This window comes from Poecilia latipinna, unplaced genomic scaffold (genome assembly GCF_001443285.1).
Source record: "Poecilia latipinna isolate Pla-1442-1.1 unplaced genomic scaffold, P_latipinna-1.0 Scaffold975, whole genome shotgun sequence".
NCBI classification, from domain to species: Eukaryota; Metazoa; Chordata; class Actinopteri; order Cyprinodontiformes; family Poeciliidae; genus Poecilia; species Poecilia latipinna.
In genome coordinates this window covers 159,626-185,763 of record NW_015113591.1, presented here as the reverse complement: position 1 = coordinate 185,763, position 26,138 = coordinate 159,626, and the positions used below count along the sequence as shown (strand labels likewise).

The window sequence follows — 26,138 nt, the reverse complement described above, 5'->3', positions numbered from 1 at the left end:
AACAGTTGAGATTTTGGAAGGTGTTCGTCCCGTTCCATCGGGAGTTAAAGTAAGACTGCACTTCAGGAAATCGTCATAGCAACAGTCACACACGGTGTTGGTGGGATAATAGTTTGGGCTGCTTTGCTTCTCCAGGACCTGAACCACTTGTCTTAACTGATGGAACTAAAATCCTGAGGTTTTTTTTTCTCCTGCCATCAGGTCATGACCCTAAACAGAAGCATAGTTGGACTATGCTGCAGAACCAATGAGCTGATGGATGGGGGGGAATAAAAACAAAACAATTCTATGAATATGAGCAGGACAAAATTCCCCTTCATCAAAGTAAAAGAATCATTACCAGGTTTCAGGCAGGGTGGCTTGGATTGTTTTTTTTTATCTGTACTAGAAAAAAAAAATCTAAAAACTGCATTTTGCATTTATTGAAAATTCAAATGCATTTCAAATCTGATGATTTCAAACATTTATGTGAACTCTTAAGTTATCTTTTCACATCACTGCATATCTGGAGGGGCAGAAGGGTGGGCCCAATTCACACTGGAACCACCTGAGAGTATCACTGCTGTGCTCCTCTCTGCGTCGCTCCGCTGATTTTTTTGAGCGTCAAGAAAAACAAGAAGCTCTATGTGAAGTCATGCAGACCGTCAATCACAAACCCCCAATCTGCATGGCAGCTCAGAGCTCATATCACATATTTAAGCAGAGGAACGTTTCGCAGCGTGCGCCATCTGGCCAAAAATAAATATTCTCAGGCAAAGCAATCATTCAAGTCCTCATATAACAAATGACATTGGAGGGGAGGGAGAGGCCATAAAAGGCAACGTAAAGGAAGTCTGCAGGATTTGAGCAACTTTTATTACAGTAGCAGAGCCTCTAACTGCAGCAATAAGCGGCCATGTGGACATGCTGCTTTCACTGGGGAAAAGCTGGGTGTGATTTTTAGTTGCCTCTGCCTTGGTTAAATATTGAAGTCTCAAGGATGTGATTTGCACATAGCTGGCCACAGATTGTGCACATAATCCGGCTCCGCGTCACATACGAGAAGACACGTCGAAAAACCTTTAAATAGATCGGACTTTTTATTAGCTTCATTTATTCAGTGTAAAAAAATTTTAAAAACCGAGAAAAACTGTTAAATGCTTATTTTTCATCAACGTCACAATTAATGTTACACCTGCTGTCAACATACATGAGGCCAACAGATTTACTTTCAGAAGTGGAAGATTATGGATGTTGCTATAATGCACTATTTTGCATACATTTACAAAACTTGCTTCATGGGTTTATTCCAAATGTTATGGACAAAACGACAGAAAAGAAAAGAAGAATCGTAGAGAAAATGTTTAAAGGGAAAGAAGGATGGAGAGAACACATCACCACCTCAGCAGTCCGCTCCTACACCTGCAGAAAGAGAGAAAACTGGTCGTGTTTTAACAGAGAAGAAATGTCAGGTGTGTTTTTGTTTTTACCTCTCATAGTGAAATATGTTTATAATGCATACAAAATGAGTAACTATTAGTTATTGGCCATAACCGCAATATTAATATCAGATATTGGTATTGGCCCAAATTTCATATCTGTGCACTTCTACACCTATTTTTTTTTTTTTTTCACAAATTTCTGCCATTGGTGGAAATTAAATAATCTGTGCATGTAGGCTGCAGTCTGCACTTTGACTTTTTTATTTGGTAAAAATGAAATTCTCACAAAACACACACACAATCGTCATTTCTTTAAATGATCGGTTTTTAATCTGATTAAAAATATTTACAATACATCTTCAGGTCAACTTTTCATCAGTTTGTTGAGGATTTGAAGAGCTGAACCACACTGAGAAGGTCGTGCTGCTGCAGGCCGAGTTCCTCCATCAGAGTGTTCAAATACTGCACTGATCCCGACACCTCCAGGGCGTCCCGCACCACCGGAGACACGGAGGACAGCCTGGAGATGAGAGAACACACACACAGCAGACCGTGGGACCTCATGGCACGTCGCTATGCTAACGGATTATACCAGATAGAAAGTACAGCTTCAGATTGTAAAATTTATTAGGATTTTTGCCTGTTGTAAAATAGTAAAAACCTGTTTCAGAACAACTTCTCTATCACACACACTGTGTGACGTCACCTCTCCTTCCAGTGTAAATAAATATGAGCTTTTATGGAAGGAAAGCTAGGAAGATAAAATGACTGAAGTTCTTAAAGAGATCGAGGGCAATAGAAAGGGGGAGCAGTGGGTCTAGCTTATAATTAAACTGAAAAATCGGCTACATAATCTCCAATCAGTGCATCTGTAGAAATAACAGAGAAGATCAGTGGACGCTGTGGGAACGTCACACAGAAACGGAGTCTGAATAAAGCAGTTGTTTACTCTAACCCTGTGGTCTCAGACTGCATTCCTGCAACTTTTAGATATACAGCAAAGGTATGAGCATTTATTATCGTTTACCATTTATTGTGATAAATTTGTTATCATGATAAGAATTTTGTCATGACAAATTCCTGTTAATGATCTTTAACCTCTCCCAAAACTGTTGGTATTGTTGGGATTATTAGTTTCACTAATTTCTCCACTAAGTATCAATTAAAAGAAAAGAAAAAGATTTTAAATACAGTTACAGTGTGGAGCTTAGTGGATACAAATCACTCTTCTTTATGTGACTGTTGTCCTAAAGGATAGCATTACATATATTTTTTTAAAAGCAGTACTTGTGTTTATGGAGCTCTGATTGCTTCGCCATGCAGTCACAGTTACTAAAAAAGACGTAATAAATAATTCTTATCGTCACTTTTATTGTTATGATCATATTACCACAAAATATTGTGATAAAACTTAAAGTCCATATCGAATACCCCTAAAATACATGAAAGATTGTATTTTTAAAATGACAAAATGGAAATCATCAAATCCTTCCCCTTGAAGTCTTGTTCCTTAGCTCCGCCCCCTCCGCCCTACCTGTCCTTCCTGTCGTCTCTCCAGGACTGAAGCGGCTCTGCCGGTTAATCTCCGGTTCAACTCAGGGTCTAGTGTTGCAGCTACGGGGGGGAGGCGGGTATCTATTATTCAGCTGGCCCAAACAATAGAGGCCAGACGAGCTCCACAGCTGCCACGCAGTGGACAGATAAGACAGCACAACAAATTATTCATGATGGAGGAATGGAGTGAAAAACGAGTTCAATGGGAACCGATGAAATCATAGAGCACCATGGCGACACGGGACGGCCCAGCCACGTTTGGTGAACGGCGTTTTAATATAGAGGCTCTTTATGAGTCAACAGCCACTTCAATCTGAGATACACAGGAGAAAAGTCACATGATGGGGTCAGGCGATTCATTGTTTTAGTGGAACTGCACTTTAAAAAGCCGTGAATGGTAGAAGAAAAATGAGAATCAGCTCTAACCAAACCAGAGGTTTATATATGCATAAAGTTAATAACAAAGGTGTCCTTCAAAACGCTGGAACACCCAAATTCATCCAATTCAAGATAAGGGCTGAAACAATTAATATGATTAATCATGATGAATTGATTACAGAAATAATCAGCAACTAATTTAGCAATCGATTAATCGTTAAGTGGAATATACAGACTCAAAAAACAATAAAAGAACAGAGCGGAAATTAAACCAAAACTGTACAAAAAAATAAATAAATAAAAATCTATTGTTATTCAGCCAATTATTCCAATTATTAATAGGTTAATCTAAAAAAAACTGTACTAGGCTTTATTGATGTTAAGTCAAGCAGAAAGGTCTGAGCTTTTCACATGTTGATGTTGAGAGGATGTTTTAGCTGCAGATTTATCTTTTGCTACAAATGATGAAGAGTTCAAAGGACTGCATGTTAGGCAATAAAATAATTACATTCTTGTTTAAAAAAATTAACTGAATTACTTGTTTAATTGCATTTTTTAATGCATTTTTAATAATGTATGAAAAGACTTATGTGATTTCATAACTAATTGCAAAATGAGCCTAATTTCTCTGCTGATTAACTGATTAATCGTCAGAATAATGGATGTGTAATCACTGTTAGCTGAGGCCCTATTCAAGAAGTTTTCCGGTGTTAGCGGCTCCTTTCTCCAGCAGGGCCGACACGCCGTGCATATCACACTACGGTTGGTCTCAACAGGGCTTACCCTGAAGGTAAGCACTGAGCAAACAGAGCTGGACCACTGAGGCAGCCATAAATCAGGATCAGGTGAGACTTTTCCCAGACCGGCCGGGCCTGAGGAGTGTGTGCTGTGTTTAGGTGTGTGTGTTTCGTTTGACAAAAGTGTGCCTTCTGTGGTGGATCACGGATCCGGAGACAAGGCAATCAGGCCGAGATAAGGCTGTGTGTACTCAGACGGGAGCAGCACGGAACTGTTCACGCGCTCGCGCACATACACACACACACACACACACACACACACACCTATGTACCATATGGCATGGCCAAAACAATGCTCCAGCTCGGAGCTTCTTGGGTAAAATGAAATGAGAAGCAGCGTGTTGTGAACTCACAGATGCAGAAGCACCACGGCTATCAGTGTCCACTCTGGGGTTTTGTGGATGATGTTGGTGTTGCTGAACCTGGAGACAGAAACATAAAGAAGCAGAAGAAACCATAAGATCAGGTTAAAAACATGATGCAGCAGAAACACACTCTGTCCAGGTCAGAGCAGCTGTTTTAAGACATTCGTCACATTGTACCTTAAAGCTGCAGTATGTAACTTTTACAAAAAACACGTTTTTACATATTTGTTGACCATTAACAACCATCAGAAAACACTGATTGACAGCGCCAAGCTCCTCCTCCTGGCTCTGATTGGTTGTTTTGGTGCAGCGGTGCATTTCTTCAGACGGCAGTAGTAGCTCAAGGAGGATGTGGAGAAGATCAAACCTTTCACAGATTATCTGGTGACAGTTTTAACAAATATGGAAAAAATATATTGCTTATAAAAGTTACATACTGCAGCTTGAATGTGACTTTCTGCAAACAGAGAGAAAAAAAAATCCTGATGAACACTACCAAACACCCTGCTGTTGGGTTTTTGACAGCTGGACTTCCTGCAGGAAGCTGAACTCTGGAAGTGCTTGCTCTGCTTGGTTAACTTTAAATATACCATTTCTTGCCAAAGTATTCACACCCATTGAACTCTTTAACATTTGAACAGGTGAAAATCAGAAAAGTTTCTGCATTTTATTGAGATTTTATGCGAGAGACCAACACAAGCAAGCACATAGGTGTTGAGTGGAAGGAAAATGATACACAAATAGAAATCAGTGTCACATGCATATTCAACTCTGTCTACTCTGATACCCTAAATAAAATCCAGTGTCACCAGTTGGCTTTAGATATCACCTAATTAGCTAATAGTAATAATAATAATAATAAAGAGCACAGCAGAACGTGAGAACGATTGGACACAATTATGCCTTTTTAAACCAACAGTTCAGTTTTACTGAACTGGACTGTCGCAGTTTTACCACAACACAAGAAATAAATTAATAAAACAAATAGATGTAATCACTTGTGTTTTCAGAAAACAGTGACATTTCTTGAATTTTAAGTTCCTAAAGAAGAAAGGGTAACAACATGGTATGCTATAAAGTTGTTACCCATTTAAACCAAATGTCCTGCCATGCCTCTACCTTACCAGTAGAGGGTAGCAAAAATAACCAGTTGATTCCATAATTCAGCTGCATGATTATCCTATAATCAAACTCCTGTATGTTCTTCATTAATCAGAATAATGTGATGCTGGTTTATTTCATGTCTCTGCAGACAGAAGAATAAAGACGTCACACTGGATGAGTCATTGTTCTTAGCTTATGCTTTCCATTAGGCTTTTTAGAGCTCTGAATGACCTCTGATAAGCTCAAAATCTGACATACTCAGATGGATCAAAACTGGACTGAAGGCAAACTCTTTGTGAATAATCTCCTAATATGTGTGTTTGTTCTAAAACTGAAACTTAACTACATGAAGGGAAACTGAAGCCCTGTCAGGAGAAGTGTGTATGAGTGTGTGTGGTGGTCTGACCTGAAAGTCCTGACCAGGTTGTTCAGGTCTGTGGAGATGTCACTCATGGTGAGGCCCACCGGACCTACGACGTTCCTGAGACTGTGCAAGACATTATGAGGTTAAAACTAATAAACAACATATAAAAAAAAGATCATGTTCATAGAATACAGTTGTGATAACACACACACACACGCACACACACACACACACACACACGTACCAGCTGCTGAGTTTCTCCACTGTAATCCGTTTCTGGATGAGGTTCTGAGCCTGGGAATCAATCAGCGGCAAAACTGGATCCTTTGATTCTGTCTCCTGCACAACACACAACATATAGCACTCAGTTCAATCAGATATGCACACACTCACCACATAAAACATACATACAGGCCTGTTGCAATAAGCAATAAATCAAAAATGATAAATTAAAACAAGATCAATAATTTCCATTTTTAAAATTGATCATTTTTCTCTTTTCTCTCTTTCTACCAAAAACCAGAAGTCTTCAGTTTGATCTCAACTAGTCCTATTTGTTTACAAAAACTTAATAATTCATTTTATTTGTTGTTTCTGTTGTTTTGTTTATTCATTTTGGATATTTAAAATGTCGTCCAGTTCCAGTGTTAGATATTCATTAGAATTGAAAGTTTATTGATCTTTTAGTTCCTAAAGATGTGCTATATAAATAAAATTACCTTATCTACCCTGTGAGAATGTTTTTGCATCATACTGCCTTTACCAGTAGATGGCTTGAAAATGGTCTCAAAACAACAATATTTATCACAATAACTAGACAATTTGTTGTTACCATGACAGGTATCACATTTTTTCTGAAGGAGCAGAGTGGGGGACACATAGGAGACTCCATAGACTGTTTTAGGTCTATTGAAATTACATGAATTATTTCTGAATGACAAAATTATGAAAGATAGATTTTTTTGCATATTTTTTAAAGATGAGTATTATGGAAATCTGACTTTTTTTCGAGATTTGCATACTAAGCCTCAGATATTGTTTTCTGTATCAGAAGTGAAAAAAGTGGGTCGGTGCATCCCCAGTTTATACAGAATGACACAAAGTTCCACCAGGCCGTCTGTGTTCCGCCTCTCACCTTGCTGGGCTTCATCTCCTCCTCCTCAGGCAGAATCCACGTCCCTCTGTAAAACTCTGTGACTCTGAGCTGCAGCCGCTCGGTCTCCTTCCGCAGCGTCTCGTAGTCCGGAGCTGCAGCCCATCGCCCCCTGTCCTGCTCTTCGGCGCCTGGCTCCGTCACGTTGTCGTCGTCCTCGAGGTCATCTTCGTCCAGCTCCTCTTCCTGCGTTTCCTTTACGTTGGCGAACGGGGATCCCAGAGAATGGTCGGCTCCATACAGGAAGCTCAGAGTGTCGTCTGTGCACCACTCCTTTAGCGTCCTCTTCAGGCACGCCAACAGATTGAGCCGCACCGAGTCAGGATTGGCGTCTCCAGTGTGGGTGTTCAGGAGACCCCGCAGCCCGGCTGCTCCTCTCTGGCTCATCCCCACCTGGGTGATGCTGAGAGCCACCAGGTTTGGAGCCTGTTTGCTTCCAGCTGAGGGTTCAGTGTGTGAGTTTACAGGCAGGTCAGAGGTGGGATGGACTCTCTCTGACACGCTACACTCGTTCAGCTTTGCTGTGGCCTCCTCCACAGGTCTGTTCTCAGGAGACGTATCATCTCCTCCTGCTCTCTTCCTCTCCTCTGGCTCGTCAATCTGTCGCTGCTCGCTCTGCTTCCTGTCTCCGTCTGTGTGTCTGGGCAGGTCAGCCCAGCTCACCTGGGCTCTCCGGCGCTGGGGGACCACGCTGGAGACGAAGTCCTGCTCCTGTTCGCTGACGCTGCTCTGGCTGAGGTCACTTCCTGCGGCGCTGCGCTCAGAGCCAGGAGGGTCCTGAGGCGGGGCAGCCAGGGGGTCCTCGATGTCCTCCTCTTTGAGGCGCCTCTCGGACAGCAGCACCTCCTCACCAGAGCTCCCGCTGGACACACACACACACACACACACACACACACACACACACACACACACACACACACACACACACACACACACACACACACACACCTTCAGTCTATTTAAAACCTCAACTCAAATCGATGCAAAAACTGATTTTCAGGTGTATTTTCAATTGAAGAAAATAAAAGACATTTATCCTTAATAACTATTAGTGCAATGAATTTCTTCATTTTGGGCCATCAGCTGATTCTTAGATGTGAAGGAGGAGGAGTGAATGATTCAGTACAATGTGGGTTTTCTTGGAAATGTTTTAATCTACTTTGAACAATGAATTGATAACTAGGATCAATTGGAACATCTGTGTGATTGAACTGGAAAGACTCCTTTAGCCTTGAGATGACACCTGTTGTCAATTGGCACGATATAGACAAATTAAATTGAAACTGATCTCATCTAACTCCGCAAAGGTCTGAAAAGAACATTCTAAATTCAAGAATATTTGAGAGAACCACTTCATGTGCAGTTTGTATCATTTGATGGGTTTGTTCAGTGTTTTTCTATAAAATATGATTGGAATATTGCGGGTGCACAGCGACATTATAACACCTGACATGTCAGCAGGTCAGGCGTTTTAAAGTTAGATCAGCTAGAAAACTGCATTTAGTGCAACCCTGGTTTTTATTAGCTTTAGTTCATCATCTGCTTCAAATTGTTAAAATTGATATTTAATGTGTCCAAATATATCAAAAATACTCATAGGTAGTTTTTTTCACATGACTCTAGCTCACTGTGTGGAAATCTTAAAGCAGCAGTACATACCCCTCTCCTTTCTTCAGCAACCTGACCTCTGGGGGACTGTCGAGAGACATAAAGGAAGCAGAATGTTTTTTATACTCCAGAATGGCTTTCTGAGAACAGAGAAAAGAAAGAAGCTGCTCACCTTTCATGCTGCCTGAGCCAAAGAGGCGTCTTCGATATCTGCAGCTCATAGTGTTTGGAAGCCTTGTAGCAGAAGTTGCTGCAAAAACACTAGACACAAACAACAGGAGTGCAGCTTTTTAAATATTTCTCTGAAAAAAATGACCTGATAATAGTAAAGAAAAATAAAAAGAACTCACCTTCCGCTCGGTGATGTCATAAACTCGGTTTGTTTTGGTAGATATTTTAAACCGTTGGTTTGGGATCTAGAGATTGAACAGTGTAGATGAGTCATGACAAAGTGAATCTGAAGTTTTTAAAATGTAAGATTTGTAGTTAGTTCACAGGTCTGGGCGGACCAGCCTAAGAGTTCTACCTTGCCCAGTTTGTTTGGACATGCAGGATAACCACAGAGTTTGGCGATGAATCTCTCCTCCACAGTGTCTTTGTAGTTAGCAGGAGTTATGAGCTTGGCCTGTGAGGAAGAGAGAAAGAAAGTGAAACATGACATTTTTCATTTATTTGTTTAATTTTTGTATTTATTTTTCAAAAGTGGAACTTCCATATTTCTAAATCTGAATTGTTGGTCCTATTACACCTCATTCAAGCAGAAGAGGATGACGCAATCAGCAGCTGTTTGCAGTAGATATAGATGTAGTTGGTACATGTTTGATTGGTACTGCGTGACATGAAGTAACAGCCATCACCATTGATAATGATGCTATGAAGAAGCTTCTCTGTATCACTGAATAAAGTATCATTGAGCTGAACCATTTCAGTCAAATACAACAAAAACAACATGGCTGCCCTGATTTTTAGAAATTAGCATAAGGCACATAAAATTAAAAACATTGGTGGAGTAGTTTGCCCTGAGAGCCCATGTTGCCTGCTAATTCATACCAAAGTTGTTTACTGTTAATGTATTTTGCAATGACAGAATGCTTACGATATTGTATGAAATACCTTATGCCACTTTTTTCAAGTAGAACAAAAAAGCTGAATAAATATCCACAAATAGTGGACAGCCCAGATTCATTGAATGATGTTGTCTCATATTCCTCAGACATATACAGTGAAATATAAATCAATATAAAGAAAGTAAGATCAGCTACATACACAGTCAATCAGGAAGTCTTCAGCCACGCTGTCCTCTAGGAGGCGCTCCACTACCTTCAGGGCTCTCCTCTCCAGCTCCAGCTTCTCCCTCAGCCTCTCCTTCACCTCCTCTCTCCTGATAAATAAAGCACACGTTGACATTTCCCAAATACTGTCTGAGCTGTGAACCCGAAAGGCTTACTAGCGTAAATTGTTTTCACACCTCCTCGCTTCTTCTTCTGCGGTCCGCACTTTGACACATTTCCCACCTGTTAGGCAAACCAGAAGAGAGTTGAAGATAATTTCCTCTGGTTTCCCTTTCTCCACCTACTGATGCGTCCTGGCCATAAAAACACATCTGGGTAAAATAGTCTGGCTTTCCACAGATGGAGTTTCATTTAACACAAAGTGTTTTAAAAGCACGCTAAGAAATAAACACAAATTCTCCTCTGGGTTTATTTGCACAATGGCATCACAACAGGCAGCTGATTCTACTTGTAGTCAAAAGTCAGAGCTTCCAAGTTACCAATCAGAAATCCAAGATCTACCTCTGAAATATGAAAATTATCTGTGACATTTGGGGATCTCGCACAATATGGCTGCTGAATAAATTTGTATTGCATTAAAACAGCAGCACATATAGTACTGTAAACATGTTTGTTCAGTGTTAGCAACTCAACAATAAGCTAAATACAGTTTCTCAACGGGCACAAATAACAGGTTCAACTTGGATGTGATTTCCAGATCCGAGCGCTAGACAAATAGAATGAAGCGCTACTATGGCGCTATGATGTTTGAGAGAAGCTGCCAAATTCAAATATTTTGCTGTCATACACAGCTCAGTGTTGTTGAAGGTAAAATTTGATGAAAACCTCCAAATAGTGAAAAACAGCCCAGGAAAACACAAATGACTTCTTCTGAATTACTCTATCAACTGCTGTATACCTTGTGTGATGTCACTACAGCCCACGAAAGCTTGTTTTGGGGAGCCATTACTTTTAATTAAATTACATTTAATTAATAGAAACAATAACTGTGAAATTTTCCACACATGACAAACTATATCTAAAGAGAATTTAATTTAAGTTACAATAAAGTCGGGCACGTAGCTTTAAGTAGCACATAAAGAAGCTAAAAATGGCGGTTACATTCATGTTTGTTTCAGCCGGACAGTAAGCTGCTCTTCTGTTAGCTTGTTAGCACCCATAACAAAGCTGCTCTTCAGGTAACAGCCTGAAAATTGGACCTTTTTTGGAGCTTTTAGCAGAAGCTCCTCTCCTCCTCCCCTCTTGTGACTCCATGCTGCTTGTTTTCTCTCCGTTCAACTCTGACCTCGTGACGTACCCATTGTACGGCAGCCGGTACGGCCGTACCAGTAATTCACGCTGTATTCGGAAAGTATTTAAGCGTGTTTTTGTTTGCAACCGAGCTATTCGAGGGCATGAAGAGAAGGTGTGTAACTCTATTTTCTCTGTAATATACGCTTGTTTTGTCCACCGAAGCGGCTTCGCTTCTCCCTGAGCTCAGATCATTCAGAATCAGCAAGACTAGCATCTAGTTTGCTGGAAGCTGCGGGGATTCACTGTTTACCGTAGCCTCAAATAACCTCTTATTTGTATGTGTGGATTACACAGTCGCCTTGTGCGCGGCGGTTTAATTAATTAATTATTAATTCTGCCCCTTTTTTTGAAGGATTACTTGGTGAAGATCCAGCCCATGTGAGGACAGCAGAGATGGCTCTGGAGCAGCTCAGTGATGTGGTCCAGAGATGTGTAAGTGCTACTCATGTCCATCCAAACACGCTTTATTGATTTAGTTTTCAAACGCCACATATTCTGGGTTTTTGTGTTTTCCTCTGACACAGTCCTCAGCCAAGATCCCCCTCCTTGTCTGAGGCTGAAGCTCCTAAAGGGTGTGAAATTCTTTGTTCTTCCAGAACATTCTTCCTGTCCTCTAGGAGAGAAGAGGCTTTTATGTATTTTGAGGCTTAATTGTGTGATTTAAAAAAAATTAAATTAAATAAATCGCAGGTGTAGCAGACAAAGTGAAGGGCAGTTGTTCCTCTTGATCATCTGGTTCAAACTTACAGGTACAAGATCTAAGGAAGCAAATTATTTGATTTATTTCAATTGAAATAAGAAAACAAAACAAAAAGGAGTATGTCAAAGTAAAAAAAACGTGTTCTCATTACCCCTGTTTGCAATATATAACAATAGCTTATAAGTACAAATATGCATCATTGACATATTTGATACAATTCAGATTAAGAATGTACCAATTTGAAAATTTTGGACAATTCCAATATTTGATATTATTGCAAATATGCCCGATAACCACCATTGTGACTCTTAAAACATTTCTGACATTGCTTTTGTTCTTCAGTCAAACTCCCTGAAGCACAAGTCAGGGCTTCAGTCACGTCATTACCACCATCACACAATGAAACGTAAAGAGATGGAAACAAACATCAGTTGTTAACATTTGCCCAGATTTACTTATACTTTACTGATACTAATATATTAAAAAATAACTAATATTGGCCAATACTGATGTTTATGTCTATATATCACAAATCCCTAATTCAGATTACATCAACTGTGTAAAAATGTAATATCTTTCACATCGGTGCACCGATACTTTTGTAGGAATCAGTCCACTAAATAGCTTGACAGGAAACATTTGCTCGCGTTTTCTTCCTTCGTAATTGCCTCCAACAGACATCTTTACCTCTTTGTGTGTTCTCTAAACAGCAGGCACTCCCAGATGACAGCTACAGCTCAGAGGATCATGATGTTTTCACTATAGCGGGAAGGAGCTGCATCGAGGAGGGACATGCCCCGCAGGTCCTCAGCATCGTCCTGGATGAAAAGAATCAGGTGCGTTTCTCAGCGAAGACGTCTGTGGCGTGCGGTTCTCTCTGCCATCCCTGACGCTGCCTTTAACACCAACCTGCAGAACGTGGTGGGGAGTATGGGCTGGAGCCTGCTGCCGCCACTGGTTCAGGTGCTGCTGAGGAAAGACGACAAACATCTCCCTCAGTGCCTGGCTATTTTTAACCATCTATTAGAGGTCTGACCAAACCTTTGCCATTCATACTGTCACTGCGGGTCTGGAGCCTGAGTTTGTAAACGTTTTGTCTCCTCTGGTTTTGCAGGCCTGCCGACCCAAAGAGTTGCTAATTGGCCTTCTGGAGCTGCTGGAACATGACGATGCCGACAGAATCGCCGAAAGTCTCCATCTGCTTCTGACCCCGCTACAGAAAGGTGAGCTGTACCTTTAAGAATCTCACAAAAACAGACTCAGAAATTCAGTTTCTCACAAAATTATGCATATCTCCTTTTTCATATTTTGTCACATTACAATGCCACACGTCAATGTAATTTATTCAAGACAAGTTTATTCGTACGACTGACATGTTGATTATTTTTTGGATTAACTGATTAATAAATGAATAGCAAAAGGTCTTTAATAGGAACTTTTCTTTACAGGATTTGAACCTAAAACTATGACACTTGAGTTTTTATGCGAAAGTTTTGTTTGTTTAATCTTAAATTCAAAATGTTTGGGGGGTTTTTTGTACAGTAATTTATTACTAAGTTAGTCAGTGATTATTTCAATAATCGATTAATCTGAATAATCCGTCTCAGTCGTTATAGAAAGTGAAGAAGTAAAAGGCGTTTGAATATTTTCCCAATCACATCAGCTCAGTTTCCACCTGCTCTGCCCACCTTCAGTGCTGCTGCGCCTGGGCGGCCGGAAGGCGTCCTCCCTGGGTATGACCCTGTCCTCCGTCCTGGACCAGCTGGCCAAGCTGCCCGTCCCCGACACCAAGGAGCAAGAAGAGGACGACGTCTTTTCGCTCGGTCGCTGCTGCGCCGACCTCGCGCGGTTCGTCGGGCCCTTTGCGCAGGAGGCGAGGCTGAATCAGAGCAGTGGGAATCAGCCGCGGAAATCCCACAAAACAGCGGGTGGACAGGAGGAGGGAGCAGAGGACGAGCTGCGGACAGAACTCCTGAAGTTGTGAGTGGCAGAAAGCTTGACGTTTTCCTGTTAGTTTAGAGCTGATTAAAAAGCAGCTTGATCGAACGTCTGAGTCTCTGTAGCTGCATGAAGACCCTGAGCCAACCTCTGCTGGACGTACAGATCTGGCATCCAGACACGCTGCCTGTGTCTCCACTCCGGACTTTTGCTGCAGAGATTCTGGTACGGATTGTAAACCCTGCATGCTTGCAGCTTGGTGTGGTGTTTGATCTGTGAACCTGTGGTTCTGTGTGGTTCCGTAGGACATTCTGGGCGCTGTTGGAGAGTCTCTCTCAGGTCTGGTGTTCCACCCTCTGCTTAAGAAGAAAGAGGTTCCGGGCTTCCTGGAGGAGGAGGTCCGTTATCCCAAAAATTCCCTGGCCTGCTTGGCACACCTGGTTTTCGTCCATCACCTGGCGGCCGATACTTTCCCTAGTGTTTTCAGGTAGCGCAGGGGAACCAGAAAGTACTGGACAAACAGCCACATCTCCTTAAACATTGACTGTTTTTGTAACAATTATTGAGATAATATTTTGGGTGTAAATGTAATATTAACCCTCACACCTCTCCATTCTCTCTCCGCAGCCCCATCTTCTGTCTGCGCTCCAACATGGAGCACATTTCCATTCTTCTGTCCCGGTAATGCAGCCTCCTCCTCCCTAAAGAAGTTTCTAAACCCCTTCAGGTTTTTAGCTGCTGCTCCCGCCACAGAGTTCCTGTCTGACTGAGGTCTACATTTGTGACGGCATTGACCTTTACAGGACGTGCTTCTCCTTTGCCCTGCTAGTGCGTTTTGGGTTAGGGAACGGGGACCTTGTCCCGTGTTTGGCGGTACACGGCTCCATTGGTCTCTTACTCCCAACCTGCAGAAAAGCGGCTCCACATTGCGGTGGGACGGTAACGTCAGGCTGTCCTGCATGGAGGGACCAGGGGTCTGTGCATGTTCTGGTCCGTTGATCGATTAATGCAGCCTTATTTTGGCCTAACCAGACCACCGTACTTCATCCATTAATTAGATATTCTCCACATTCCTGTAGCTCTGAGGGCAACAAGATCTCAATTACTGTAGAGTATGTTACCAGTGGTGACTGAGGTCCTCTGTACCTTCAGATCAGGAACACTCTCTGTATGGTGGTTTCTTGTCTGGTCCCTTCACCATCTCATGATCTTGTATTAAGCTCCAGACCAATCGTTAAGACCTTTTCACCAAGCTTCCTGATGTTTGGTTTTGCCCACTGAGACATTTGGTTGGGATTATTGAGTCTGTGATCAGATGTGACGAGGAAAATCTATATTTAATTAATAGATTAATGTCGCCTTGTGGACATATGACCAATGTGTGGGAGCCAGGACCCTGACCTGCTTGGAGGGGATCAAATACTTATTCCACTCAGTTTATATGGTTAAATGTTGTTTCTAGAATCCTGGTTGATGTTCTTCCTTTAAAATAACACACCTACCACAAAGTGTTAATTTTTTAGCGAGGCAACTTTTAAAAAGGAGAGCGGAGTTCAAATAATTATTTGCCTGAGAGTAGGGGCGCACCGACTGGAGTTTTCTGGGCTGATCACCGATCTTCAGAAAGCCTGACCGGCTGATCCCGATTTTGGACAATACCAATTTATTTTTGGGGGGCTGATTGCCCAGAATAAAGGAATTCAGAGCCGATTTATGGGCTAGTTGAGGCTGAGGGTATAACTAAGAAAGGACTTGAGTCACACCTGTTCATCTTTGGCACTTGTGATTCTGTTTCTCTAGAACTGAGACCTCCAGGCTACAGAAAGGACTGGTAAGATAAACTGAATCACACTTTTTTTTTTCTAAATAGAAATTTATTGATCAAATTTTTAGATCTGTTTTTACTGCATTTAGGCAGTGGTCTGCACTGTCTATTCATTTCCTAGTAAAATTCATTGAAGTCTGTGGTCTAATGAGACAAAGTGTGTTGGAAAACCTTTGCTAGGTAGGGCTGTGATTTCTGTGTTTCTCCGTCCTTACAGGAGCTGTATGAGAAGAGTCTGGTGCGGGTGGAGGATGGCAGTCTGCCAGCGGATCTGCTCGAGATCAGAACCTTCCTCACCGTCCCTCAGGTGACCACAGTTCATTATAACCTCACCTTTAACCCTCTTCAGTATGTTTCAAGCAGTTTTCTGCACACTAATAACGTTTGTCTTCTTTTCAGAGCTTAGTAAAGGTCATGACAATTTGCCCCAAGCATGATCTGGTAGGACCTCTGGCCATTTTTAAACATTTTTTACTTTAGATTCAATTTGGATGACCGCCACAGTTTGTGTGAAGAAACGACCTGCTGGTTTTTGTGTTTGTGATTTGGCTGCAGAGGACTAAAGGACTGAAGGTGTTCCAGCTCAGCATCGATAAGTTCAACACTGAAGCCAAGTACAGATTTTTCCAGTAAGCTCTGCATTCCCCCCCACAGAGACCGCATGAATGTTTTCCTGTCTCTTGAATTCGTTACTATTCCCTGTCTCAGATACATGCTCAGGACTAGCAACCACTCAGGAGTAGAAGGCTACATCATTAAAAACATCAAGAATCAGATCGATGCAGCTCTGCAGGTAAAGTGGCCTCTCAGGCTGTCTGCTCCTGCTGTTTTGTGCTGCAGCGGAGAGCCTACCTGCAGCGTCTCTCTCACTCTGTCTGCAGCCGGGTAACGGTAACATCTGGTTTGAGGGACTTCACCTGCTGCCTTTGCTGCGCAAGGTATTTAGTCTTCCAGACGGCCCAGAGACGGATCTCCTGCAGTACCTGGACAGGTACGCACACATCGACTTTAATTCTAGATTGTTCTAAAGGATGGAAAGGGGAGATGGGAGAGAGATTCTGAAGAAGAAAAAAAAAAACATATTGCAGACTTAAAAGGACTGGAAACAGTCTTTTGAACTGTTTCCAGTTCAAAACAGTTGAACTGGAAACAGAGGTCAGAGGTCGACCTTCCATCAGAATGACAACCCAAAACATGCTGTGGAGCACATTTACTAAATGAATTAATTTAGTAAATGTGACGGGTGTCTCTCAAAAAGTAATAAAATGTAAAATAACCTTTTTTTTTTTTTTTTTTTTTTGCACGTTTCCACCAGCAGTTTTGACTTTTTGGATCCTGGAAGGTCTCCCTAATCTTTACCTTCCCCTCAAATTCTCATGTGTATTATTTTTAGGGATGTATGGAGTATTGTCACCAACATTAGTATTGACAGATATTAGTCATTTTTAACAGATCTGTGTCAGTCCAGTATGTAAAGCTGGGTCGATATAAAAAAAAAACATTTTTTTTTTATTTCCTTAAAAAAATTATTTCCATGTTGTTGCTGTTTGGAAGAGGAAGTTGGTGATGTAGTGATGGAGCATTGACTGAATTTTGACGTTTGACTGAACTGGTGTCAACAGTGTGGTTCTTTATTTTTTTTAAGGTGTCGAGAGGATAGTGAATATTAATACCAGATATTGATACTGGCCAAAATTTCTTTTTATTAATTTTTTTCCTGCAGAGTCATGGAGTCTCTGAACCTGCTGCGCTACCTGGTCATCAGAGACAAAGTAACAGAGAACCAGGTGAGTGCAGATAGCAGTCTGGCAGCGGGAGGAGACCCTACTAAAAACAGAAACCTTAAACATTTGATTTATGTTTTCTAATGTGTATGTTTCAAATTTGTAAAGTGTAGCAGATCGCTCACATTTTGCCATCTTGCAGACCGGCATCTGGACCGAGCTGTATAAAATAGAAGATGCGTTCCTGAAGCCTCTGCGTGTCGGCGTGAACATGTCGAGAGCCCACTACGAGAGGGAGCTGCAGGACACCAGGGAGAAGAAAAAGAAAAACGCCAAAGGTCACAGTCAGCAAAAACATTTCCTCCAGCCTACCAGAGATGGCTTGTTTTTCTAACAGCAAGTTGGCATGTTTTTCCACAGAGGAGTCGGTGCTGTCTGTATCTGTTGGTGGGGAGAAGCTGCCAAAAATGACATCAGAATCTCAGATTCAGGTCAGTTAGCCCACCGCTTCCAAACGAAACACAACCAAGCTGGACAGTGTGATTGAATCTGATTGGTTCGTTTCAGGCTCTGCACTCAGCGCTCCACACATTCGACATGATCGAGAGCGTGTTGGTGCGGATAGAGGAGCTGGTGGAGGTGAAGGACAGCCTGGAAACTGCAGGAGAGCCCCAACTTCTCAGGACCTAACAAAACAAAAGGGGGCGGGGCCTAATATGTAAATGTATCATTGTTTCTCCTCCCTGTTTCAGATAAGATTTTCTATGATAGTGTCAGCTCTTGTACCTTGTGTATATTCTGATAGAGCTGTAACTGATAATAAAAAAGCTAAGAAGTTTCATACATTTGACTCAATCTGTGGTTTTATTACTATGTGATAATTCACCATTTTTATACATCAAAGTCTGAAGATGTTTCCATTAGCCTAGTGACGGTTTTATGTCATTAAAAACAGTCTTGTTTTGATTTTTACTTAAATTTGTTGGTATGAATGTCAATTCATGTTGTTCAATCAACAGACTCTAGAGTTACATTTGGATATATGATTCTTGTGGTGTGTATATATATATATATATATATATATATATAAATCCAGTTAGGTAGATTACAGGAATGTCTTAGTCAAAAAAAAAAGACAAACTTGGATGACTCAATTTCTTGCTTTTAAATTCAGACAAGACAAAAGTTGACATCTTTAGACCAATCGGCAACAAATCTAGAAACTGTTTTTTAGGAGACGGCAGATCTCTGTCCGCTCACTATTCAATCTCCTGACTCACCACCAGGAGGCGTGTGTCTGAGATGGTTTTATACTTCTTGGCAGGGCTGTGGAGTCGCTGTACCATTGTAACCAATAGGAAAATTCAATTGGCCACTATTCAACCTCAGGAGGTCAGAGCTGAGATGGTTTTAGGCAAAATATCAGAATTAAATTCACACAAACAAAGATGGCACCCTTAAAAATATCTTTAGACAGTTTATCACCAAAACAGTTGATTTCAAGCTTTTGGAGAAGCCTCGACTTTTAACACTATTAAAAATGTACGTAATGTTTAAATGTCTGCACCAGGAAACTAGAGTTCATAAGCACCAAGAATCAAGCAAGGATTTGTGACTACAAAAAAAATCATAGATTCTAAGTTCCTCAGATGCCCCTTTCCACAAATTACTAAATATGTTTGCATAGGTTCTAACTCAAAAGTCTGTTTTAGATCAGAAGTTGCTATAGGATGATTATGGCACATGCGGTTGTGGTGGTTAGTTTCCAGTGGAAGGAGCATGGCTCTGTTGGTTCAGGTTGTAAAGAGCAGGAGGTGCAGAGGTCTGAGAGCCAGATTTTATTACAAAAATCTTAAACAGGAGACATTTCCTTATAAATACTATTAATGACAGCAGCTAACACAGTAGAAATCAGTCAAAGCACTCACATGGTAACTAATTATTTCAAATTAAAAGCCCTCAAATGTTTATATAAAAGTTTTCAAACTACATAACAAAACTCAAAGGCTGCTATGAAAAATGTCTAAAGTTTATTTACATCAATGTTTTATTTAAAAGTCTTCTTCTCAGATAACTTCTTCACTTCTATATACACTCTTAACCTGCTAAACAATCATGAACTATTTATTCATTAGAAGTCCTAATCCCAGCCTGGAGAGCCACATGCTCTCATCCTGCTGATGGCCTGTATGAAACTCTGTCACAGATCCTTAAAGAGAGGATGCTGCAGGGCTTCAGCAGCTGTGATCCTAGTGGAAGGGTTTAGGTCCAGCAGCAGATCCAAAAGGTCGAAGGCCTCGTCAGGAACCCTATCCCAGCCCTTCTGATCGTCCGCCACTTTACTCTCTAACGGGGAGCTCTGATTGGTTGGGGCTTTGCTGCTACCTGAATGTTTGTGGTGTTCTGGGCGAGTTTCACTGACTTCTCCTTTGTGCGTGTTGAGCTGAGGGCCGTTGGGCCAACGTGTTGGAGTTTCATCTTGGTCTGTGTTTCTGCGGGCGGCGGACGTCTCTCCACCTGCTTCTGGAACCATGGTGACGTCCGCTGAAGACCTCTGTCCTCTCAGCGTCTCACAAAGCGTCCTGAGGTCCTGGCGAGGAAGCTCCCGGCTGCACACCACTGCTTTTCCTGAACAAGTTTCAACCCCCAAAACCAGTTTACTAACATGTTGTTTCAGTTTTAAATCTAGAGACGTTTTTTAAGGATGATACGGGTTCATGCATACCAAATGTCTTTGCGGCCTGAATGGTCTCCCTGGAGCCTCTGATGGTCATGATCTGTGCGAGGGCAATCAGGTCGTCGCTGGCTTTAAAGAAGGGGTAGCGGCCACTGAGCAGGGACAGCAGAATCACACCAGCCGACCACACATCTATGGCTGCAACCCAGGGTGTTATGACGGAGGAGGGGAGACAATCAGTGAGAGGAAGAAGACATGAAAAGAGATCAATATGACTTTGTAGCAGTTTGAAATCTGACTGTCTTGCTAAAGTGTTCATACTATAGACATTTTTTATTATATAATAGCCATATATTGTTTCTTTAAAATGGGATTTTATGTTCCATATTTTTTCTGTTGGTCTGATGTAACATTTTAAATTTAAATGTCATCTGTTCATTAACTATAAGGAGAAAATTACCAGAAATAAAGGTTTTCAGATATCCACGTGTGTGTAATAATTATATATAAAGTGTTTCACTTAGTGATGAAACTGTTAAAACAAATGGGCTTTTCAATAATATTCTAATTTATTGAATGGGTCTGTAATTTAGGAGTGTCAGAGTACAGGGGGCTGGAGTACAAATGTACAAGCAATTTGAGGATTTTGCTTGTTAAAAATGTGGAAAACCATACATCACTGTCCTTCCATTTTGTAACTATACACTACTTTGTTTATTTTACAGTGAAATTCAAATGAATTACATTAAACTTTTTGTTTGAAGTGAAACAATTTCAATGCACTGTGCATTATGGCAAACATGTGAGTAACTGGATCAAACACCAACCTGTGCCTTGGTTGGGACATTTGGTCAGAACTTCTGGCGCTCTAAAACCAGGAGTCCCCGCTCTGGGTGCTACCTGCTGCTTTCTTAACACACACACACACACACAAACATTACACACTAAATAATGAACAAAAGTTCACTGTAATGTAATGGGATTGTTCCTTATACAGCTGAGATTAACCCTACAATGCCAGTTGCAATGATTTCAACCATTTACCTGGCCAGGCAGACGTTGCAGACGCGATCAGTGAGGTAGCAGTTACATGTGAGGCCCTGCTGAGGGGCCCGCTGTGGCTTCTGGCTGCTGCTGGACGTCCTGACAGACACCAAGGCCCGGTTGGATGAAGTGTGTTTGTAGCTGGCTGCATCCTCTGTTTTCTTGGCTTTTAGAGACTTGTGTTGGGACAGCAAGAAACTCATTAGTAAAATGACAGAAACTTTGAAATATTTGACAGAAATAAACATGAATTTCTAACTTTACGATTAATCGTTGCAGCCCTACAGAAAACTTTCCCCCCTTGGATTTCTTACTTCAGTCTTAAGTGGCGCATGCTTAGAGGTAGGAGGCGCTGGTGTGCAGCTATTCAGATTTCTCTCCCCAAACACCGGTCGAGGAACTCTGCGCAGTCCTGCCAGATCCTACAGCAAAACATGCAAAAGCCAAAAATGTAGTGGAGGGAGAAGAAAACATAAACACAGGAAATACAACCCTTTTAAATTGTGCATCTTTTACAACAACTGGAATGACAGTAAAACATCTAAGTGTAAACACCTTTGTGAGTTTTGTTCGAGAGTAGGAGGTGGAGGTGGCCCGTGCTTTTCTAACCAGTGCTTTCCCAGGTGCTGTGGGGGGAGTGGTGATGTGGGGAGCAGAGGAGGAAGAGGAGGTAGAAGGTACTGATTGGTGTGGAGGTAGAGCCAGTGCAGTTGGAGCGGCGTTGGTGGTCTTAACAGGGGGTTTAGGAAGTGCTCTGCTTCTTTGTGCTGCTTCCTGTTTCCCTGGTGGCCCTCCACCTTTCTGTGACGGCTTCTGTCTCATCACCTTCAGCAGCTCAATCTGGGAGTCAGAGGTTCCCTGGGCCAAGCCGAAGTCCACAAGCGCATACCTACATTTGCACACGCAGAATAATGAGAACTTACCTCGGAAATGTTACCCGCTTCACTAAAATCCGGGTTTGCATATAAAAAAAAAAAGATATTCTCCTATCAGAAAACCCCTCCATAGCAGAACTATGTTCACAAAGCGCTTACGTTCTGAGCTTCCTGTTGTAGAGGAAATTGTTTGGCTTGATGTCCCGATGGATGATCCCAAACTGGTGGATGTGTTTCAGGGCTTTCAGCAGGTGGTAGATGTACAGACGGACCTCTTCGTAGCTCAGTGATCCGATGATGTCCTGATGAACATGTTACAGTTCAGATACAAGGGCAGCATCAATGGAGTAAGTTACGTTCAGGACTTTTTTTTTAAGATCTTTTCTAAATCAGTTATAATTTAAATAAGACCAACATAACATTTTTAAAAGAAACCTTAGAATTTACTTTAACATATTTTACTCACTTCAGAACATAAGCAAGTTTAGTAGAACTTTGTCAACTTTAAAGTGAGTATTTAAGGCCTGACATGTGTCTTAATTGGTTTAATAATTCAGCTACCTAGATTCAGGACTGTCCCTGAGTATACAAACAGAGATGCACTCATCCACTTTTCCCCCTTGCCATTCTGATATCTGAGGCTTAGTATTGGCCAATACCGAGCCGATACAGATAAACAATGCTGAATAAACATAAAATGTTCCCATAAAAAATAAAAAACAAAATAAAAAAACACTTAATGGACTGAATTACAAATTAATTTGATAACTCTGCATCAGTACAGCTCAGTTAAATACACCAACAGCCTGATAAGCTTTGGTCAAACATTTAAAAACAACTTTCATTTGTTCACTCAGTGTAATTAGGAGTAGAACAATCAATGTAAAAAAAATAATAAAGAAACTGAAACTGACAAAAGCAATAGGTTGACTACCTTGGCCAAACATGTAAATAATAAACTGCCACAAACTTCTTCCAAATGGTTCAGAAAGTGGTGTTAGGAATTCTAATAAAACATGGCCTCGCTCAGAGCACAAAGCATAGATTTAGACTAAATAGATCTGTCCTTATGGCTCAGACCATGATGACTGAGACCCAATCTAGAATTTTTTTAAATATTGGAAATAATGCATATATTAATATCATATTGGTGCATCTCTAGTATACAGTACACTTCATAAGAAATATTGAAAATAGTTTTCAGGTACTAAAATCACCCATATTTTCTGTGATGAATGATGAATCCAACAGAAGAAAAGTTAATATCTAGTTTGAAAAGTCTGGGTATATTCAAGTCTTTTTTTAAGGCCTAAAATTAAGAAAATTACATTTGAAACTTTTTATAAATTTGCAGAAATTTTGGATTTACAGTAGGGTGAAAGTATATAGATGAAAAATACGTTTTGCCAGTTTACTTTGCAAACATGTACAAACCACAATAGCTTGATGCTCCATGTATGGCATTACAATTACAACGTGGTCCTCCTTCCTGAAGCAGTACGTCACTCCCATCACATTCTCCCTGCCGCTGCAGTAGTAGGGAAAATTTATTAAGAATGAATGGAAAAATTTTAGTCACAAAAAAAAGAGAACAAAACAAAACAACCCCCTCCCTCACAAATTTACCAGCACCAGTTGTCAAGTTGTAAAAGAGTTCAAATATCTATGATGCACTATATTCATTAACATTATGGAAAAAAAAAAAAAAAACATTTTAGGGAAGTAAACAGTGCTGGACCCACCCTGCCAAAGTCAGGCACTGAAGTTCAGCGGCGATGCGTGTCGGATGGCTGGTGGGGATGAGATGCTTCAGTGCAAACATCTCTCTCCTCCCATCATGCATCTGGGCCTCACCCAAGTACACTGAGCTGAAGGTGCCTAAAGGCAGATACATGAATCTTTCTGAAGACTTTTTTGCTTTCATTTAACAACATGGATAAATTTAACTTAAAATGCAGTTGTTTTTTTGTTGTTGTTCTTTTGCAAATAGTATTTAAGCCAATAAAATAAAAAACTTAGCTATGTACCTTCTCCAATTTTGTCTGTGATGCGAAACACTTTGGAGAGCTGAGGGACAGCTTTGTACAGGGACTCAATATCCAGCTCCACATCCTCTGAACATGAAAGAAAAACTGAATGAATGAATGAATGAATGGTGGACAAAATGCTGTGAAACTAAACATTCAGATAATGTTGGGTTCAGAAATTGTTCAGATGCAGCGTGATGCTACAATTTAATTAAGTTTTTTTCTCAGTACTCCATACAAAAATGGAAACATCAAGTTTATCAAAAAGGAAAACCGAATACTTCAGAAGCTGAGGTCTTTTGGAGTGCCGGGGTTTCTCCAAAAGACCTTGCCCTGCTGTCTGAACAGAACTACTGCAGGCTAATTCTGATTTTTCCCTGACAAGGAATCTGGAGAAAAACTGAGTAGGAAAAAAATAACAAAAGGTAATTTTTTGTAAAATTACTACTTTATTTAGTATGTGCAAACGACACACACGACTGTCATCTATTTGAAAATTATGAACATTGCTGTTTTTATGGACCTTCAATACAGCAGAATTTTAAAAATATGTATTAAATATGTACCAAGTAGCTCTGTTGACCTCTTCACCTGCCTTTCCTGATCAGGTTCATTTACAAAATGTAGATCAAAGTCTGACTGGGATCTACATTTGCATTCCAAGGAAAGTGAGGTACGGCGGAGAAATATTCCAAATGTTCTTTAAAAAAATCCAGTTAGACAAGAAAATGTACTATTTCATCTTTGTGTTTTTAATACAAAGTTCAATAACACACTACTTTCACACTTTATCACTGTAGGATAAAAAGCTGATTTCCCAGTCAGTTTACAAAGTCAAAGAATTCAGATGGCAAAATAAAACTGAAAAAATAGAGTATGAATACTTTTAGAAGTCACTATGCCTGAGCACAATATTAATATAAATCTAGATAAATTCAGACTTTACACTTGTATTGAAAGATTACACGTAAATAAGAGCGCTGCAAACAAAAAGAAGTTCCGTTTTAAACTAGCACTAACTACAAACTACAGTTTGTGTATTCTGCACAGAACGGCTGTCATAAAACTCCTGACTCACTTGAGATTTTTCTTTTCCTGTGAGCCGCGTCTGATTTCAAAATTCCTCCATATGAGCTGATGTCCTCAGAGCAGACAGGAGAAAGCTCCATCTGAAAATCAGACACGCAAACTTACTGGAAACATTCAGGTTTCAAACTTAGTTACCATTCCTTCAATTTTAATCTTGTCAAATAACAAATTAAAACCACCGAACAAGGACCTGCAGTCACTAGGCAAATAATCTAGTTAAAAGTTACATATGCCTAAGAAAAGTACAACACGTATCTCTAAACAAGCTAGCCTCAGCGTCTACAGCAAAACACAAAGAAACTTACCTCTTCACTTGGTTATTGGAAGTCACAGAATTGAAAATAAGGGTTTCATTAATCCGCCATATCGTCTTTACGTATTCCTTCCTCAGTTTAATGTTAATTTCGAAAGTTTCTTTGTGCTAAAGTCGACTTAAACACTTTATTCTAACTTTGACAGAACCTCTTCCGCCGACAACAAACTACGCGCTAAAAGTGACGTGGGGACATCTCGCGATAAGTCAGCACAAATCACGTGGTCTGCGCGAAGAAGAAATAATAGAAGAGTCAATAGACAGACTGAAATCGCTGTCAAACATATTTATCTGAATGGAAGCTAAAAAAAAAAAAAGGCTACAGGGTGTTTGTCTGATAAAAATCTTAATTCTCATCTGATCAGACATGTACATTGAATACAGTTTCTGTGTGTTCTGACTCACAAACGCAAATAACCTCCCAATTACACTAACTACTGAACTAACTTAACACCCATTTTACCAGTAATGAGCAATGTATAACCTTCTAATTATTATGGCCAAATTCTGTTTTAATGGAATAAAATGTATGAAAAAAAACCTCATACATACATGTTTTTCTCATTTATTTTCAAAATGTTTTCTTTTAAACCACTC

General features: G+C 40.7%; 3 protein-coding genes across 7 annotated transcripts; 1 reads left to right on the top strand and 2 right to left on the bottom strand.

Annotated features, from left to right (window-relative positions):
- Window positions 1–1,725: 1,725 nt before the first annotated feature.
- rpap2 (RNA polymerase II associated protein 2) lies at window positions 1,726–11,317 on the bottom strand. 2 transcript variants are annotated; one of them, XM_015050098.1, is made up of 12 exons: window positions 11,236–11,317; window positions 10,213–10,258; window positions 10,011–10,125; window positions 9,271–9,369; window positions 9,095–9,160; window positions 8,917–9,005; window positions 8,796–8,834; window positions 7,119–7,998; window positions 6,228–6,322; window positions 6,026–6,106; window positions 4,504–4,572; window positions 1,726–1,941 (listed from the first exon to the last, which is right to left on the bottom strand). In XM_015050098.1, exons 1-12 carry the CDS (start codon window positions 11,288–11,290, stop codon window positions 1,797–1,799), a joined length of 1,779 nt encoding a protein of 592 aa, XP_014905584.1. In that variant the 5' UTR covers window positions 11,291–11,317; the 3' UTR covers window positions 1,726–1,796. The 2 variants fall into 2 exon arrangements, with proteins under 2 accessions (XP_014905584.1, XP_014905585.1); XM_015050099.1 differs by having other exon boundaries at window positions 8,796–8,831.
- Window positions 11,318–11,350: 33 nt separating this feature from the next.
- On the top strand, window positions 11,351–18,360 carry glmna (glomulin, FKBP associated protein a). Of its 2 annotated transcripts, none has more exons than XM_015050093.1 (19): window positions 11,351–11,441; window positions 11,682–11,761; window positions 12,740–12,865; window positions 12,945–13,058; window positions 13,144–13,252; window positions 13,724–14,009; window positions 14,093–14,192; window positions 14,273–14,454; window positions 14,595–14,648; window positions 15,768–15,798; window positions 16,010–16,099; window positions 16,192–16,233; window positions 16,348–16,421; window positions 16,501–16,585; window positions 16,674–16,783; window positions 17,516–17,579; window positions 17,719–17,854; window positions 17,937–18,007; window positions 18,084–18,359. In XM_015050093.1, exons 2-19 carry the CDS (start codon window positions 11,723–11,725, stop codon window positions 18,204–18,206), a joined length of 1,836 nt encoding a protein of 611 aa, XP_014905579.1. In that variant the 5' UTR covers window positions 11,351–11,441; window positions 11,682–11,722; the 3' UTR covers window positions 18,207–18,359. The 2 variants fall into 2 exon arrangements, with proteins under 2 accessions (XP_014905579.1, XP_014905580.1); XM_015050094.1 differs by lacking the exon at window positions 11,351–11,441 and adding an exon at window positions 11,583–11,604 and having other exon boundaries at window positions 18,084–18,360.
- Window positions 18,361–19,524: 1,164 nt separating this feature from the next.
- Window positions 19,525–25,795, bottom strand: cdc7 (cell division cycle 7 homolog (S. cerevisiae)). 3 transcript variants are annotated; one of them, XM_015050095.1, is made up of 12 exons: window positions 25,534–25,795; window positions 25,218–25,308; window positions 24,140–24,226; window positions 23,855–23,990; window positions 23,547–23,640; window positions 22,272–22,414; window positions 21,793–22,126; window positions 21,552–21,659; window positions 21,238–21,413; window positions 21,021–21,103; window positions 20,242–20,391; window positions 19,525–20,144 (listed from the first exon to the last, which is right to left on the bottom strand). In XM_015050095.1, the coding sequence occupies exons 2-12, from the start codon at window positions 25,306–25,308 to the stop codon at window positions 19,717–19,719; spliced, it is 1,830 nt and encodes a 609-aa protein (XP_014905581.1). In that variant the 5' UTR covers window positions 25,534–25,795; the 3' UTR covers window positions 19,525–19,716. The 3 variants fall into 3 exon arrangements, with proteins under 3 accessions (XP_014905581.1, XP_014905582.1, XP_014905583.1); XM_015050096.1 differs by having other exon boundaries at window positions 21,919–22,126; window positions 25,534–25,794; XM_015050097.1 differs by having other exon boundaries at window positions 22,063–22,126; window positions 25,534–25,791.
- Between the last annotated feature and the right edge of the window lie 343 nt (window positions 25,796–26,138).

Bases quoted from the DNA above. Each gene is read 5' to 3' on its own strand.
- glmna (XM_015050094.1), top strand. From the start codon at position 11,723: ATGGCTCTGGAGCAGCTCAGTGATGTGGTCCAGAGATGT. The intron at 16,422-16,500 runs GTAAGCTCTGCA...TCCCTGTCTCAG, and splicing joins GCCAAGTACAGATTTTTCCA to ATACATGCTCAGGACTAGCA. The intron at 18,008-18,083 runs GTCAGTTAGCCC...GGTTCGTTTCAG, and splicing joins CATCAGAATCTCAGATTCAG to GCTCTGCACTCAGCGCTCCA.
- cdc7 (XM_015050095.1), bottom strand. From the start codon at position 25,308: ATGGAGCTTTCTCCTGTCTGCTCTGAGGACATCAGCTCATATGGAGGA. The intron at 21,104-21,237 runs GTAAATGGTTGA...GTGTGTGTTAAG, and splicing joins TGCAACGTCTGCCTGGCCAG to AAAGCAGCAGGTAGCACCCA. The intron at 20,392-21,020 runs GTTGGTGTTTGA...CCTGGGTTGCAG, and splicing joins ATGTCCCAACCAAGGCACAG to CCATAGATGTGTGGTCGGCT.
- rpap2 (XM_015050098.1), bottom strand. From the start codon at position 11,290: ATGGAGTCACAAGAGGGGAGGAGGAGAGGAGCTTCTGCTAAAAGCTCC. The intron at 10,126-10,212 runs GTGTGAAAACAA...TTTATTTATCAG, and splicing joins GCAGAAGAAGAAGCGAGGAG to GAGAGAGGAGGTGAAGGAGA. The intron at 6,323-7,118 runs GTGAGAGGCGGA...TGTGTTGTGCAG, and splicing joins AGGAGATGAAGCCCAGCAAG to GAGACAGAATCAAAGGATCC.